General features: G+C 39.1%; 1 protein-coding gene across 1 annotated transcript in view; it reads right to left on the reverse strand.

Moving 5' to 3' along the window:
- Window positions 1–15,928, reverse strand: part of LOC126213416 (uncharacterized) — a 156,728-nt gene that overhangs the window by 33,961 nt on the left and 106,839 nt on the right. Inside the window, exons 9-10 of the mRNA XM_049941463.1 lie at window positions 14,088–14,341; window positions 3,974–4,228 (exon numbers count right to left, since the gene is read on the reverse strand). Of these exons, the coding sequence (XP_049797420.1) occupies window positions 3,974–4,228; window positions 14,088–14,341 (509 nt within the window). The remainder of the gene's footprint in view (window positions 1–3,973; window positions 4,229–14,087; window positions 14,342–15,928) is intronic.

Genomic DNA, 15,928 nt, shown 5'->3' on the forward strand with positions numbered 1-15,928 from the left:
ACCAAACCACGAGCTCTATCTATGTGTCGTGGGTGTACCATGTGTCAAAATTTGGTAATTGTGGGATTGTGGCCAATTGAGACTGAAATTTATCATTCCATTATATTACTGCTTCCTCAGGGCAGGATCCTATGACTTTCATGCAGACATGAATTTAATGGGTTTCGGGCGGCAAAAACTCCGCATGTTCTTAACGTCTCCACATGACAAGTGTCTGTTAGTACAGACACATTGTTTGCTCAGTCATGTAGGATCATACAGCCATGTCACAACCCTTCAGTGAGGAAATAGGCTTGTCTGCAGCATTGTCCACATGGACAGTGTGATGATGTCTAGAACACCACAGATATAGCACAGCAACCATGTTTGCATCTTCCCTTGAAATGGCAACAGAGAGGCCTGGCAACAGTAGTGCTCCAAACAACAATAACAACACAGGACACACTATATCTTGTTTAATATGGAATGAATCTTTACATCCTAGTGTACATCCAATAACATTCTGTTTCCTTAAATTGGCCAGTTGACTTAAGAATTGTAGGTTTAGCATTGCATAGTGACTTGTGTCATTAACGACTGCATGGCTGAGAGAGGAGTAACTATAGCTGCAATCAATGAGAAGTGAGGTAGCTGCAGAGGATAGAGCAGGCTTGTGATAAATGGCAGAAGTGTAAGATTAACAGTATAATGTAATTGGATAGTAAAAAATGTACTGACCAAGTGGCATCAGAACACACACATAAAAGATGTCAAAAATTGATAGGTTTAGAAGTGTTAGATTGCCTGTTTAACTTTTACTTTTGGGTAGCATATAGTCACTTATTCTCAAGGTCATGGTATTTTATAATATTTTGCATTTGCTGTTAAGCTGGGACTTAAATATGTCAGCTTGTGCAATGATAGAAACTGATGACTCAACCAAAATCTGTTAACTTTATGCGTAGTGGGTTAACAGTAAGGCTCTCATTTGTTGGCTGCAGTTAGATTACTGACTCATATCAACAACTTCACACAAATATTTACATGCGTATTTCTAATAAATATTTCAGTTGAAGACATAAACTCTCACATTACTTAGCAACTCATATCAGCCACCTACAGCTACTTTTTTAGTAAATTTCTGCAGTTAATATTTCGAATAAGAAATTAGGAAATTAGGGGCTTTTTTGCACTGTATGTGACTGATTTCGACAGTATACATAAAATGAGCTGAAAATTTTAAAATTTGTTTTGGCCAAAGATTGCAGTCGTGTGTGAGAGTTGCATTTGTGAGTTTGTGTGTGTTTGTGTGTATGTTGTCTATTTTTGACAAAGGCCTTGTTGACCAAACGCTAACTTTCCAACAGTCTTTTTGTTGTGCCTTTCTGTGACTCAGCATCTCCGCTATATGGTGAGTAGCAACTGTCCTTTTCATTATATTGTTACATTCCATCCTGGATATTCCATTGTTTAAAATTTGATCATGCAGGTCACTAAAGGGTGTTGCCACTGCTGTATCTCTCATGAGGAGATGTTTGATAAAAAATACAACACAGGTAAACAAGAACATGGGTTTATTACAACCACAGTAATCTCCATACCAAAATATCTCCATACCAAAATATCAAGAAATGCCATCTTCCTCTACTTGGATATAACTATCCATCTACATCTATATATATACTCTGAAACTAATCAGTTATTGACAATTTAATGTAAATGGATAGAAACAAAATCTACTCACCAGGCGGTGGCAAGAGAACACACACAAAAAAGTTTACCTTTTACAATCTTTCGCAGCAAGTGGCTTCTTCTCCTGGCAGAAGAGTTGAAGAGGAAGGAAGAGGGGTGAAGGAAATGGTCTTGACAGGTTTAGGGAAATGGGTACGGCTCAGAAAAGTCACCCAGAACCCTGGGTCAGGGGAGACTTACGTGTCCAGTAAATCTCCCCTGACCCGTGGTTCTCGGTGACTGTTCTGAACTGTACCCCTTATCTCCAGCCCTTTTCCTTCACCCTGCAACCTTTCCCTTCTACACTACTGCCAGAGGAAAGAGTCAATGACTCCAAAAGCTTGTAAAAATTAAAACTTTGTGTGTGTGTTCTCTTGTTGCCACTTGGTGAATAGAGTTTTTATCTATACATTTACATTACACATATACTCCACAAGCCACAGTACAGTGCATGGCAGGGGATACTACATGCTATCACTAGTCATTTCTTTTTCTTGTTCCATCCAAAAATAGAGTGAAGGAAAAACAACTGTCTAAAAGCCTATGTGAGGGCCCTAATTTCTAGCATCTTGTCTTCATAGTCTTTACTCGAAATATATGCTGGTGGCAGTAGAATAATTCTGCAGTCAGCCTCAAATGCCAGTTCCTGAAATTTTTGCAATAGTCCCTTGCAAAAAGCGTGTCATGTCCCTCGAGGGATTCCCATTTTAGTTCACTTAGCATCTCCATAATGCTTGATTACTGATGGAACCTACCGGTATGAAATTTAGCCGCCTCCTTTGACATCTTCCTTTAATCCAACCTGGTGGGGATCCCAAACACTCAAAGAGTACTCAAGAATGAGTTACAATAGTGTTTCGAATGCCTTCTCCTTTATGAATGAGCTACACTTACCCAAAATTCTCCCAATAAAAAAAGTCGAGCATTTGCCTTCCCTACTACTAACTTGACGTCCTCATTCCATTTCATATTGCTTTGCAACATTACACCTAGATATTTAATTGTGTCAAACAGTACCATATTAATGCTGTATGCAAATGTTACAGGATTGTTTTTCCTACTCATCTACATTATAACTTAATTTTTTCTGCATTTAGAGCAAGCTGCTAGTCATCACACCAATTAGAAAATCTGTCTAAAGTCGTCTTGCATACTCCTATTGTCACTTAGTGGCAACACCTTCCTGTATGCCACAGTATCATCAACAAACAGCTTTAAACTGCTGCCCACCCTGTCTGTCAGATCATTTATTTATATCGAGAATAAGAGCAGTCCTATCACACTTTCCTGGGACTCTCCTGATGATTGATGGATCCAGGAAATTCATCCAGGAACCTGTTGCTGTTTGGCAATACAACATAGATGTTACCTACATACTTATAGAAATGCTTTGATTTTGAGGAATATAGTCTTAACAGCAATTTTCTCAAAAATGCTCCATGTACATACCAGCTGCTCTTGGTGGTAAGGGAAAGCCCAACTGCTTGTATAATGCTCTTTGCACTGGAAGTAATTGGTAGTGAGTGGCTGTTGGAAAAGTCTCTTTGTCTATAACCTAATTCTTGCTCCACCAATTCTAATGAATTTTTCACAGGTACTTGGGACAGCACAACAAAATAAGTCATCAAAACTAGGACAAACACTGGCTTCATAAACAGATGTAGTAGCCATGAAATGAGCTCTGTATGGAATGCATCACTGGTCACAATACACTGTGTGTGCTCCCAGCTGAGAGACATTCAAATAGCATGCGAGGTGCAGCCTGACTGCATTGGAACTTGAGCAGACCCCATTTCCACTCCAACCCACCATCCTGCACTGGGAGGAGGCAGACTAACCCACATTATAACACATACAAAGGTTAATGAGACACTGTTTTGATACTTCATCATAAGATGGTGGGAGTGACAATCATTGCTTCATTTCGACAAATTAAGCCAACTTGAAACATGAGAATCTTATAATGGTTCAACCTGCCACGAAAGACTGGAAGATCATCATAATAATAGTGCTTGTTTTTGCAAAATAAAACTTTATGTACTTTATTCTGTTGGTCACAATGAAACACGTAAATAGTCATCACATCTTCTATAATTGTGTTGACTCTCTTCACACCATAAGGCACAGCAGTCTGTTAGATGATACTCAAAAGCAATAAATAATAAAACAAATGCAACAGTAATTAATTATTATACCAACAACAAGAAGAATAATAACTATAATATTGATAAAAGTAGTAATGATGATGACAGAAACTACTTACCGAGAAGATAATTTGATGCACCAAGTTCCTTGAGGTAGAGGAAAAGAAATGACTCAATGAAACCCCAAAAGTTCCCAAGGAAAAAAAGGAAAAATATGAATATTATAACATGGGGTAACCGCACAATGTGCATTAAATCCCGCATGATGTTGTCTGCTGGCAGCTGCACACCAAGTGGCAACAGAGCAATGGCCACTGCAGATATGGCAAGTAGTATATCATATGTGTAGAATGCAGCAGAGTAGTCTGTGTAACCTGTGTGGCATGAAAGAACAAAAATCTAGATGCTGTGCATAGTTTCACACACAGCATTTGGCAATGCATTCAGCTGTGTGGCTACTAATACTTATTTTACAACGCCCACAAGAAAAAGAACACATTTCAATTTAAAAAAGATAATAGTGCACCTAATAAAAACTGAAAATAAAACACATTTTCTAATGAGTGGAGATAAGCTTTTAATTTTTGTAACCTTTCCTCTCTCTCTCTCTCTCTCTCTCTCTCTCTCTCTCTCTCACACACACACACACACACACACACACACACACACACAAAATAACTAGATAAGTTTTCAAGTGAATTGGTAGCATAAAGAAACTAAAAATACAAATAAATATTACTGTCAGATCAATAGATAGACAAAAAAGGTGAAGGAATTTTGTTAACCTATAGGTATCCCATTTTGTGAAAGGGGAAAGAATATAGATCAAAAGAATTTAATAATAAAGTACCTCAAACAACTGCCTCAACCTTCACTAGTCCCTGTCCTCCAATTTCCTGTTCCCTTCCTTCTTACTATTCCAGCCTCACATATCCCTTGTATCTCAGCAGCACATCTGCATTGTCCTTTCTCTTATCTGCTTCTCTCATCTCTCCTTTTCCCCCTCTTCCACACCTGCAGTTTCTTTTTCCTTCTCTACTTCTCTCCTCTCTCCATCATCCCACCCCCCTCTCACTCACCCCTCTTTCCCTCAGTGCAGCTTCCCATTACTGCACCTAGCAGCCAGCTATCCTATTCCCACCACATCCTTGCACATTCCTACACATAGCACAAGCACCTTCCTCCACCTTTATCCTGCTATCCATCCCCCCTCCCCCCCCCCCAAATAGACCTTTACCATACCTCTGATTTGTATTCAGACTACCCACCCCACCAACTGCTGCTGCTGACCTCCGATGCAGTCACAATCTGGCATTAGTGCCCAGAAACAACAGTGGACAAGTGTATGTGTGTGCGCATGTGTGTATTTTGTTTTGTCTTTGTCTGATGAAGGACTCATCCCCATAGCTAATAACATCTAGCAGTCATTTTTTCACTGTTTCTGTGTGCCACCCAACATCCCCCCCCCCATGTGATGATTAGCAATTTACCCTTTTATTAAAATATTTGTTAGATTAAAAAATCAGCTATGAAGTGGCACAGGAAGGTATTTAATGTTATTACTGTATGCTTGACCATATCTGTGTCTTGTTCTCAGAGGTGGCTGTAGGATCTTAGGCACCCAAAGCAAGTAGTGTATATCACTCAGCTCTCATGAGCATAACTTCACCCTTTTGTATTGTGATCTGATGGGTTCTTATTCTTGAACTTACTTCTGTTTTCTTTACAAATAAAAGAACTTATTTTGTTAATACTTATGGGTGTCCTTTAACTGTTTATTTACAAATAAATGATACTTTTAGAAAATACTTAACTGGAAACTCTAGCTCTCCTACCAAGCAAGGTGGTGTAGTGGTAAGGTGACTTCAATAAATCACTTAAGGAAGATGCTGAGATGGCCCCTGTGAAAAGGATTTGGTTGATTTCATTTTCTATCTTTATCAAGTCCAAGTTTGTGTTTCACCTCTAATGTTCTCATCACCAACTGAATGTTAAACAGTAATCTTTCTTCTTCTTTCTAGTTCTCCATGAAAATCTCTCAGTACAGCCACTAAATTAATCACTTTACTGGACCCTAACAGACTAGAAAGAACTTCCATCAAGTGTCAGGATTGGAGCCGGGATAATGCTGACTTATTGCCACAATATTTCAGCTGACAACCATTCAACCATCTTCAGATGATTGTTTTGCATTGGAGATTGCTAATTCACATTGCTACCTTTGTACAAAAATATGTCACGAAGATGCATGTGTAAAGACAACAGCTACATTAGCGATCTCTGTCGAGTTGTGCACCCTCTTTGAATATTGCTCCAGCTATGGCGCGCAAGCACATGCATAACGAGATACCACATGCATGCTCTCTTTAGAGAATGAGCACTCATGGAGTTAAAATTCAGATGTCAAAATGAATAAAATTACATGTCACTACACGTGTCATTGATCATAAAATGTTTCCTTTCTGAAGACATTAAAGGTAACACCGGATCCCTTGCCTTATCCTGTTGAAAGGCACCATCATGATTAATAAGGTCTTGCTCTAAATGTATTTCCACTCATTAATACAATGGTAAGTCAATTATTATCTGCAAAGTAGTTATAAAATTTTATTGTAATCAAATAGGAAACTTACATGAACACCACTTTTCAACACAGTCTCCTTGCATTTCAACACACTTGGTCCATTGTTGTACAAGCTTCCTGATGCCCTCATAAAACAAGGTCCTCAGTTCAGCTACGAGCCAGTAATGCACCGCTTCTTTCACTGCATCGTCTCAGCTACAAAGTGGTGGGTATGAAGATGTTTAATAATTTGCCACTAGACTGGGTAGAAGCTCCATTTGATGTATTTAAAGACAAATTGTTCAGTTGGTTAGCTGCAAACCCATACTACTCACTTCAGGAATTTTACGACTGTAAAATATCATAGTGGTACCGATTTGGAGAGTGTAGCATAATTTCTTTAACTGAATCAGTTATGATGCAATGTTTTCATATTATTTCATTTTAAATACTGTATTTTATGTAAAACTTATGTCACATATTGATCTTTAACCCATGTATATATGCTGTATAACTTGTATATGTGTAACTTGACTTTGTCAATTGCTGTAATAGCTAAACGACAATAAAATTTCATTCATTCATTCATTCATTCATTCATTGAGGCAAACTGATGGCCCCTTAATGCCTGTTTGAGCAGACCAAACAAGTGATAATCGGAAGGGGCAAGATCTGGACTATATGGAGGATGATCCAGTACTTCAAATTTGAGTTTCTGGAGCACTTCAGCAGTGTGGGCGGCAGTATGCGGACGGGCATTGTCATGCAACAACACAACACCTTTTGACAACAATCGTCGGTGTTTGTTTTGAATTGCAGGCTTTAGCCCAGCAGTAAGCATCTCACTGTAACATACATTGTTTATAGTTGTGCCCCTTTCCCCATAACGTTTCAGTACTGGACTTTGTGCATCCCAAAACACTGTGAGCATCAGTTTTCCAGTAGATGGTTGGGTCTTAAACTTTTTTTTGCACGGCGAATTTGGATGTTTCCATTCCATCCTCTGCCGTTTACTCTCCGGCTCATAATGATGGATCCATGTTTTGTCACCAGTAATGATTCCAAATGTTTTTTGCAGATGTCCAAGTGCGTTTCTTTATGCAACTGTGTGAGTTATTTTGAGACCCATCTTGCACAAACTTTGTGAAACCCAAGTCTGTTGTGGATGATTTCACAGGCAGAACTGTGACTAATTTGGAGACGATGTGCCACTTCATCAATAGTTAATCGTCTGTCTAAGAGAATCACATAACGCGAACACTCAATGGTTTCTTCATTTTTGGCAGTAAACAGTTGTCCGGCTCCTTCATTGTGCGTAACACTTGTGTGACCATTTTGGAATTTTTCAATCCATTTGTAGACACTCTGTAGTGGCACAATACTGTTCCCACGTTGTACCGAAAGTCTTTGATGAAATTTGGCCCCTGATATGCCTTCTGACCACAAAAAACAGATCACTGAACGTTGCTTTTCTTCGGTGCAAATACAGTGGAGCACCCTTGATTAACAGCACAGCAGCAATAATGAAACTAACGTAGCAGCTTGAAAATTGCAAAGATATAACAACAAATAAACAAAACATGTGTCATCAACATAAAACAACAGTACTACCAAAATAAACAAAACTATAACTAAACTTCAGATAATAATTGACTTACCCTCGTAATTGAATCCCAGAAAGATCTCACTGAGGCCAAGATTTTCATGGCAGAGTAATCCACAAAATGTCTTGTGGAGATACAATGCTTGGCTATGGTTGACTTACTGGGCTAGAAAAAGCTTGGCAGTATGTGCCCACTTATCAGTCTGAAGTTGCACCTCTTCTGGCCTAGATACATGATCTGATTTGATTGGGAAGGGTATCACAAAGCAGTTGTACCCTCTCCTGAGGAAAACTGACCCACAGCTGTTGTAACTGGTTGTTTATAACTGAGCCATGTCACACTGTTGATTACGCTACGTTATGACCAAGCTATCATTCAGCTGTTATCAAAAAGAGATGAAAGGTAGGGTGGAGAAGTTACAGAGTGAGACAGAGAGATGGGTAGTCAGTAAGAAGTGAAGTTCTGCTGGTAGTAATTGCAGTAACCAACAGAGAGCATGCCGCTACAAGATTAGCCATCCCTTGGTGCACAGGGCAGTGTGAATTCTGTGACTGGAATCAAGACAGCCAGTATTTCATCCACCATAAATGATGAACATTGGAGCTGGTGACTGACTACGTTGCATAAGCATACAGTACTTTAACCTTCGGAATCTTCACAAGGTGGTGTGAAAATTTAAAGCTAGGGTATTAATGTTATGTCACAGAAATAGAAAGTACTTACCGAACGAAAGCGCTGGCAGGACGATAGACACACAAACAAACACAAACGAACTTCCGCCTTGACTGACATCTCTGCCCAAACTCTTTGTCTTTAAATATGTCTGCTTGTGTCTGTATATGTGTGGATGGATATGTGTGTGTGTGCGAGGGTATACCTGTCCTTTTTTCCCCCTAAGGTAAGTCTTTCCGCTCCTGGGATTGGAATGACTCCTTACCCTCTCCCTTAAAACCCACATCCTTTCGTCTTTCCCTCTCCTTCCCCTCTTTCCTGATGAGGCAACAGTTTGTTGCGAAAGCTTGAATTTTGTGTGTGTGTTTGTGTTTGTTTGTGTGTCTATCGTCCTGCCAGCGCTTTCGTTCGGTAAGTCACATCATCTTTGTTTTTAGATATATTTTTCCCACGTGGAATGTTTCCCTCTATTATATAAATAGAAAGTGCTTATATTCAAGAACATAACTGAATTGTATTTTGGTCATGTTTCTGTTTAAGTGTGACCTATCTGCCTCAGAATTAGTGCACTTGTTCCAATAATAATTATTATAATTAAAACTGGTAGTGAAACGAATGCCCTGAGCTTTGGATCTTGTTAACTAAAACATCTCGTGAATGTTAAGACAACAGAGAGATGATAAAAGGACAGTTGGAAACCTGATCAGTCAAAACGAGAGCATAGATATTAACAAGTAAGCTTAATTTTTTTATTGTATAGGTTAACACCACAGGCAGAATGTATATGTATATGAAAACTGTCATTGAGTATAAGTCTCTTAATAACAAAAGTTCTTATTGAAAAGTTTTTTTTTTTTTTTTTTTTTTTTAAGTGAGCTTTAGTAGTTTCTCATGCAGTCTTCGTGGTCAGGTATAGCATTTTGAAATACATCAAATTAAATTTCATTATGACTTATGAGCACTAACAGTGAAGTAGGAGATCACAGTGTAACAGTTCAGCAATGTTGTATTTATCTTGGTCTGCTAGTTGCTAATAAAGTGTTTAAAAGTATTTCTTTGACAAACAGTAATCATCCAGTACTTCCCACCTTCCAAAATCTGTTTCTTTTCCCAACTCAATATCCTGGATACTAGTTGTGGGATGGAGTTGATGCTATAGCTGTTGCCACACACTGTCCATTGGGACACATCTGGGGATCTTGCTGGCCATGGGAGTATCTCACAAGGGAAATTCCCAATCACACTACCCACCCCACCCCTCAGATTTAATGGTAAGATTACCCAATGGATAGCCCATCAAAAACTGAACACAGATCAAGGCTGAAAACAGGAAAAAGGTACACTGAATCCTGAAAAAAATAAAAAGGGAGAGAGAGAGAATACAAACAGTGAACAGTTCAAGAAAAGAAGTCCAATAAAGAGCAACCATAAGCAGCAGCAGTGTCATGGATAAGTGGTCATGGTGTTGGACTGCCACATGGGTGAGCTATGTTCAAAACTCCCTTCTGCTATTTATTTTATTTATTTTCACAACATTATGAACTGTCCATCTGGTCATTGAAATGTTTGTTCTCTTTCTGTAGTCTTGGCAATTATCGTACTGTACACTTATTATAGTATATGAGTTGTGTGGTAAGAATATGTTACTGTTGCAAGTAACTGTGATGAATAGTGAGAGCAGGTGAGATACCACATAGACGTCTCACAGAAAGAAGGATCCTTTATTGTATGATTATATGATAGCGGAACAAACACTGGTAGCAGTTACTTCTGTAAAATATCTGGGAGTATGAATGCGGAACGATTTGAAGTGTAATGATCATATAAAATTAATTGTTGGTAAGGCGGGTACCAGGTTGAGATTCATTGGGAGAGTGCTTAGAAAATGTAGTCCATCAACAAAGGAGGTGGCTTACAAAACACTCGTTCAACCTATACTTGAGTATTGCTCATCAGTGTGGGATCCATACCAGATCGGGTTGACGGAGGAGATAGAGAAGATCCAAAGAAGAGCGGCGCGTTTCGTCACAGGGTTATTTGGTAACCGTGATAGCGTTACGGAGATGTTTAATAAACTCAAGTGGCAGACTCTGCAAGAGAGGCGCTCTGCATCGCGGAATAGCTTGCTCGCCAGGTTTCGAGAGGGTGCGTTTCTGGATGAGGTATCGAATATATTGCTTCCCCCTACTTATACCTCCCGAGGAGATCACGAATGTAAAATTAGAGAGATTAGAGCGCGCACGGAGGCTTTCAGACAGTCGTTCTTCCTGCGAACCATACGCGCCTGGAACAGGAAAGGGAGGTAATGACAGTGGCATGTAAAGTGCCCTCCGCCACACACCACTGGATGGCTTGTGGGGTATAAATGTAGATGTAGATGTAGACATGTATCATGTGTGGATGAGCACTGTGATAAATGGCAATGGAACCACGATAAAGTCACCTGAGAGGTAACACACGAGGATCTGGGATGTCCTTGATCTTCTGTTGTGCCATCAAAGTTCCCAGTGTTATACCCAATGGGCCCCACACACCATGACACCAGGAGTAACACCACTGTGCCTCTCCAAAACACTGGGGAATAGGATGTCTCCCCAGGACACCGCCATAATTGGCAACATTGGTCATTCAGAGAAGTGCAGAACTGCAATTAGTTGCTCAACACAATGTGACACCATTCATCAGTGGTCAACGCTTCCCCGTCATGATACCATTATAAATACACCCATTCATGTCATGGTGTTAACAGCAGCCTCAGGGATTGAGTGGTAATGTCCTAGACCTGCAAACCTTTGAAGAACGGTGTAAGATGACACTGAAGGCTACAGGTAGTCCATTAATTGTTCTCAGTTGGCAAGAGAACATACAGGAGTTACAATGTGCTTGGTTAATCAACCTCTTGTGATTAGATAGGGTCGAGCAAAACCTCGATTATGAAACTTCCTGACAGATTCAAGCTGTGTGCCAGACTGAGACTCTAACTCTGGACCCTTGCCTATCACGGGCAAGTGCTCTACTGTCTGAGCTAACCAAGTATGACTCACGATCCGTCCTCACAGCTCCAAATTCTGCCAGTACCTCGTCTCCTACGTTCCAAACTTCACAGAAGCTCTTCTGTGAACCTTGCAGAACTAGCACACCTGGAAGAAAGGTTATTGCAGAGACATGTCTTAGCCATAGATGGATGTTTCCAGAATGAAATTTTCACTCTCCAGTGAGCGTTCGCTGATACTGGCAGATTAAAACTGTGTGCAAGGTTCGCAGAAGAGCTTCTGTGAAGTTTGGAAGGTAGGAGACGAGTTACTGGTGGAATTTGTGGCTGTGAGGACGAGTTGCGAGTTGTGCTTGGGTAGCTCAGACAGCAGAGCGAAAGGCAAAGGTCCCGAGTTCGAGTCTCAGTCCGGCACACAGTTTTAACCTGCCAGGATGTTTCATATCAGTGCAAGCTCCACTGCAGAGTGAAAATTTCATCCTTGATTAGGAGTTTGCCTGCCCTAACATTTCTATGCTGTCACATCCAAAAACCCCACAAATCTGCATACTGCACAATTTGACCAGCTGCCCATATAGAGAACAATAATTTCATTTATTTATTTGATTCTCACTCCATCAATACATCTGAGATAAGCTCACATGGATATAGAGTGCACCCATTATTTTAGATGTGATCTTTCTGAACAACTTAATACATGGGTAGTAATGTTACAGGAAACTCAAGAGCAATACTAGATCACATTTGCATCATACAAAAATTAGATACAGCGAGTTTTTTTAAAAAAAAAAAAAAAAAGAGAGAGAGAGAGAGAGAAGTGAGTATCTATATAACTGCTCAATCTTACATTATATTACATCACACATATATTTTATAGTTCCATGAGGGTTTTTCATTGGGACTAAGAAATCAGCTGCAAAATAACGTTTTGAGAAGAAATTGCCTCAGAGGCTCCCTAAACAGGGGCTTGTTCTCAAACTTACATACAGGTGAGAGAGCATATAAGCTTTTATGCCAGTTTACCACACATCTTTCTGAACAGTTGTCAAATTTTTAAAATCACTGTGTGAATCATGCCTTCTACTTGCATTGCAAACATGATACCCACCATTTCTTTTATACAACTCAGTATTTTTGCTGATGAAACACATAAGTGAAAGTATAAATTGAGAAGGTTTCTACAACTGTATCTACAGTCTACACAACTCATTATTCTTGCAACACATTTTTGGGCCAAGAAAATTTTCTATGCTAGGGATTGGTTTCCCCATAAAATACTTCAACATGTCAGTAGAGAAATACATATAGTATGCTGCTTTCATATTGTTTAAGTTCCCACTCCAGGAGACAATACGTACGGCAAAAATTTATGTGCTGTGGCTCTTGTGAATGGTTATTATGTGATGAGACCTGTTTACTCTGCAAAACATTTCCACATGTACAACCATGAGTCATAATGTTGGTTTCATCTACAAAAATGGTAAAATTGCACTGTAATTTTATACACTGTGGTAATCCATTTATAAATATCAGGAACAATAAAGAACCAATAATGGGTCCTTGTGGCACTCCACATTTGATGCTTCTCTATTCTGATGAAGTCACACCACTACTAAAATCATCTATACAGTATAATCCTATCTGTGAGGTATGACTGTAACCATTATCTGACACATCATTTATTCCTATAAGGTTACGGTAGCTTTCTGTAACACTATTTATTGGTTTACAGTATCAAAAGCTTGTGATAAATCACAAAGTAATCATGTTGTCAGCATTTTATCATCTAGAGACTCTAGAAGTTTATTTACAAAGGCATAGACGAGGTCCCTTTCAAACTCTCTCAACTGCTGATAATACTGTTATCATAAAAGTACATGGCATCTCTATATTCATAGTAATCACTCAACATCAGATACTTTCATGTTCCTTATATGCTCTTTGAGTCCTGGTAACAACACCAACATGAACACCACTACTGAGCTTTACTGGCTATTTTACCTTCACAGAGAATTGCAACGTTTACATACAACCGCCCCCCCCCCCCCTTCCATGCTGTGTGTGTGTGTGTGTGTGTGTGTGTGTGTGTGTACAAAGTAACATTCACATCCAACCTTCTGGATGCTTCACTTTTTTGTCGGACAATGTATATTTCACAGATTAGAGAATTATGAAAAAGAGAATTGGTTGCTCCCTTAATACTACTTACGATTATGTCTAGATTAAAATTAGTCTAGTGATCATTTCAAGTGTTCACATTTATATGTTGGACAAGATACACCAAAATCTTTCTATACTGTGGAAACAAGTATTTTTATTCCCTTGTTTCACATTAAAACTTCTAGCAAAGAAAAGCCAATAGAGCAACAAATTTAAAAAGACGAAAACGCAGACTTACTTACTCAGGTACTGGCTGTTCTGATCTATGAAGAGACCAACAAGAGGAGCAAAAAAGGCCATTCCAAGAGTAGAAAACAGCCGCTCTCTACCAAAATGTCCACCATATTTTCGAATCATTGTAAGTGCAATAGGATCAAGCATAGTGACCCCTGCAGTTAGTGCTGTAGTTCCCAAAAAGCGGAGAAAGAAGTATATCCAAAAGATTCGGTCATCACTTTCCTTATAGTCTGGTGGGCACACCTCTGGTCCACCTTCCCTACAAGAAAAGGTGTTGAAGATTTTTTAATATTATAAAATACTGACTATGCAAACAGAAAAAATAGGATTAATGATACTCAACACTAGTGTGTAAAGGATGGTGTGCTATTCCCTATAAAGGTGACTCTTTGAATTGCAGAAAAGCACAACAAATAGGCTGTTACACACTGAGATTTAAGTCAAAGCCTTCTTCAGAAAGGAAATGAGAAACATACAAACATTCATGCAAGCAATCACACCTCATGTACACATGACCACTACTTCCAGTCAAAACAGCTACATTACCGCATATTTCATAAACAAATATATAGTTAATACTTAAAAAAAGTCCATTTGGAGCAGCAAAATTTAACCTATCTGTTTTACAAATGATTATGTAGTTTCCAAAATAACAAATTGTGCTTATGACAGTCCTTAAATAGTTGGATGTCAGTGAAAATAGTGAGCCCCTGACTGACTGAGTTAACAAGCAACACCTATGTGAAACCTGTCCACCAAAATACTTGTACCAACATCTGCAGAAACTCAGTAATCTCAGTGTCTAAGAATGTAAAAGTAAGTTCTTTAATTCAAGTTTGTGAATATTGTATAGTGGTTGGGAGGAGGGTATGATCATCATTATTACTGAAATGAGCAATTGTTCTGTGCCACACTTAGTCATTTGTTAAGGCTATTGTTGATTCTTTGACAGCATCTCTAAAAAACTGTGCTTCAATAATGCTATAATTTATTTGATGGTTTCTGCCACAGCATTCTTTGCTTGTTTGTGAGATCCAGCCTGTACTATTCATCTTACAAAGTTAAGAAACCGGTCTTTGTTCCAGCAACATAACATCATGGATAATAAATGTGTGAAAAAGTGAAACCAAAACTGTGGTGTTGTACATCACCACACATCCAGTATCAACACCATCCAGTATCCATTAGGATTATCAGTTTCACATTACCAACTATCATGCTACAGAGAAGGCAGACAGAGAAGAAATTGCAGAAATCAGGTTGTAATCTTTTAAACTGGAATAACAATTGGTACGGAACAACTGAGAAAGAAGGTAGAGAGCTTCAAGTATCGGAGAAGCTTAATAGCAGATAAATAAATGGGTGAGCGAAACCAAGAGAAGCATTCAGGAAAAGTATTAGAAGCCTGATATGGAAAAAGGGTGTCCCTATAAACAACGAAAAGGTTGTATCCTGAAATGAGCTTTGGAGGCCTAGGCAATGAAAGGAAGAGAGAGAAGCAAAATATAAGCTAGTGAGGTGAAATTCTTGAGAAATAATACTGAAGTGGCAATGCTGGGCAGGAATGAGAGGATCAGGAATTAGTGAAGGAGGAATCATTACAGGACAGGACTGAAGAATTGTGACTAATATGGTAGAGATATGTTAAGTGGCTGGAGGAGGAGGGGATACCCAGGAAGATAGATGAGGTGAGCAGGAAGTGAAAAACACAGAGAGGAAGAACAAGAGACAGGCAGCTGAAAGAAGTGAAGAATTGCATGTGGAAGAGAGGAGAAGGAGAGATGGTAAAAAGACAGAAGACAATGGAGAGACTTATATTTCAAACAGACCTGGATAGGAGCTGGAA

The sequence above is a fragment of the Schistocerca nitens genome, chromosome 1 (genome assembly GCF_023898315.1).
Source record: "Schistocerca nitens isolate TAMUIC-IGC-003100 chromosome 1, iqSchNite1.1, whole genome shotgun sequence".
Classification (NCBI taxonomy): domain Eukaryota; kingdom Metazoa; phylum Arthropoda; class Insecta; order Orthoptera; family Acrididae; genus Schistocerca; species Schistocerca nitens.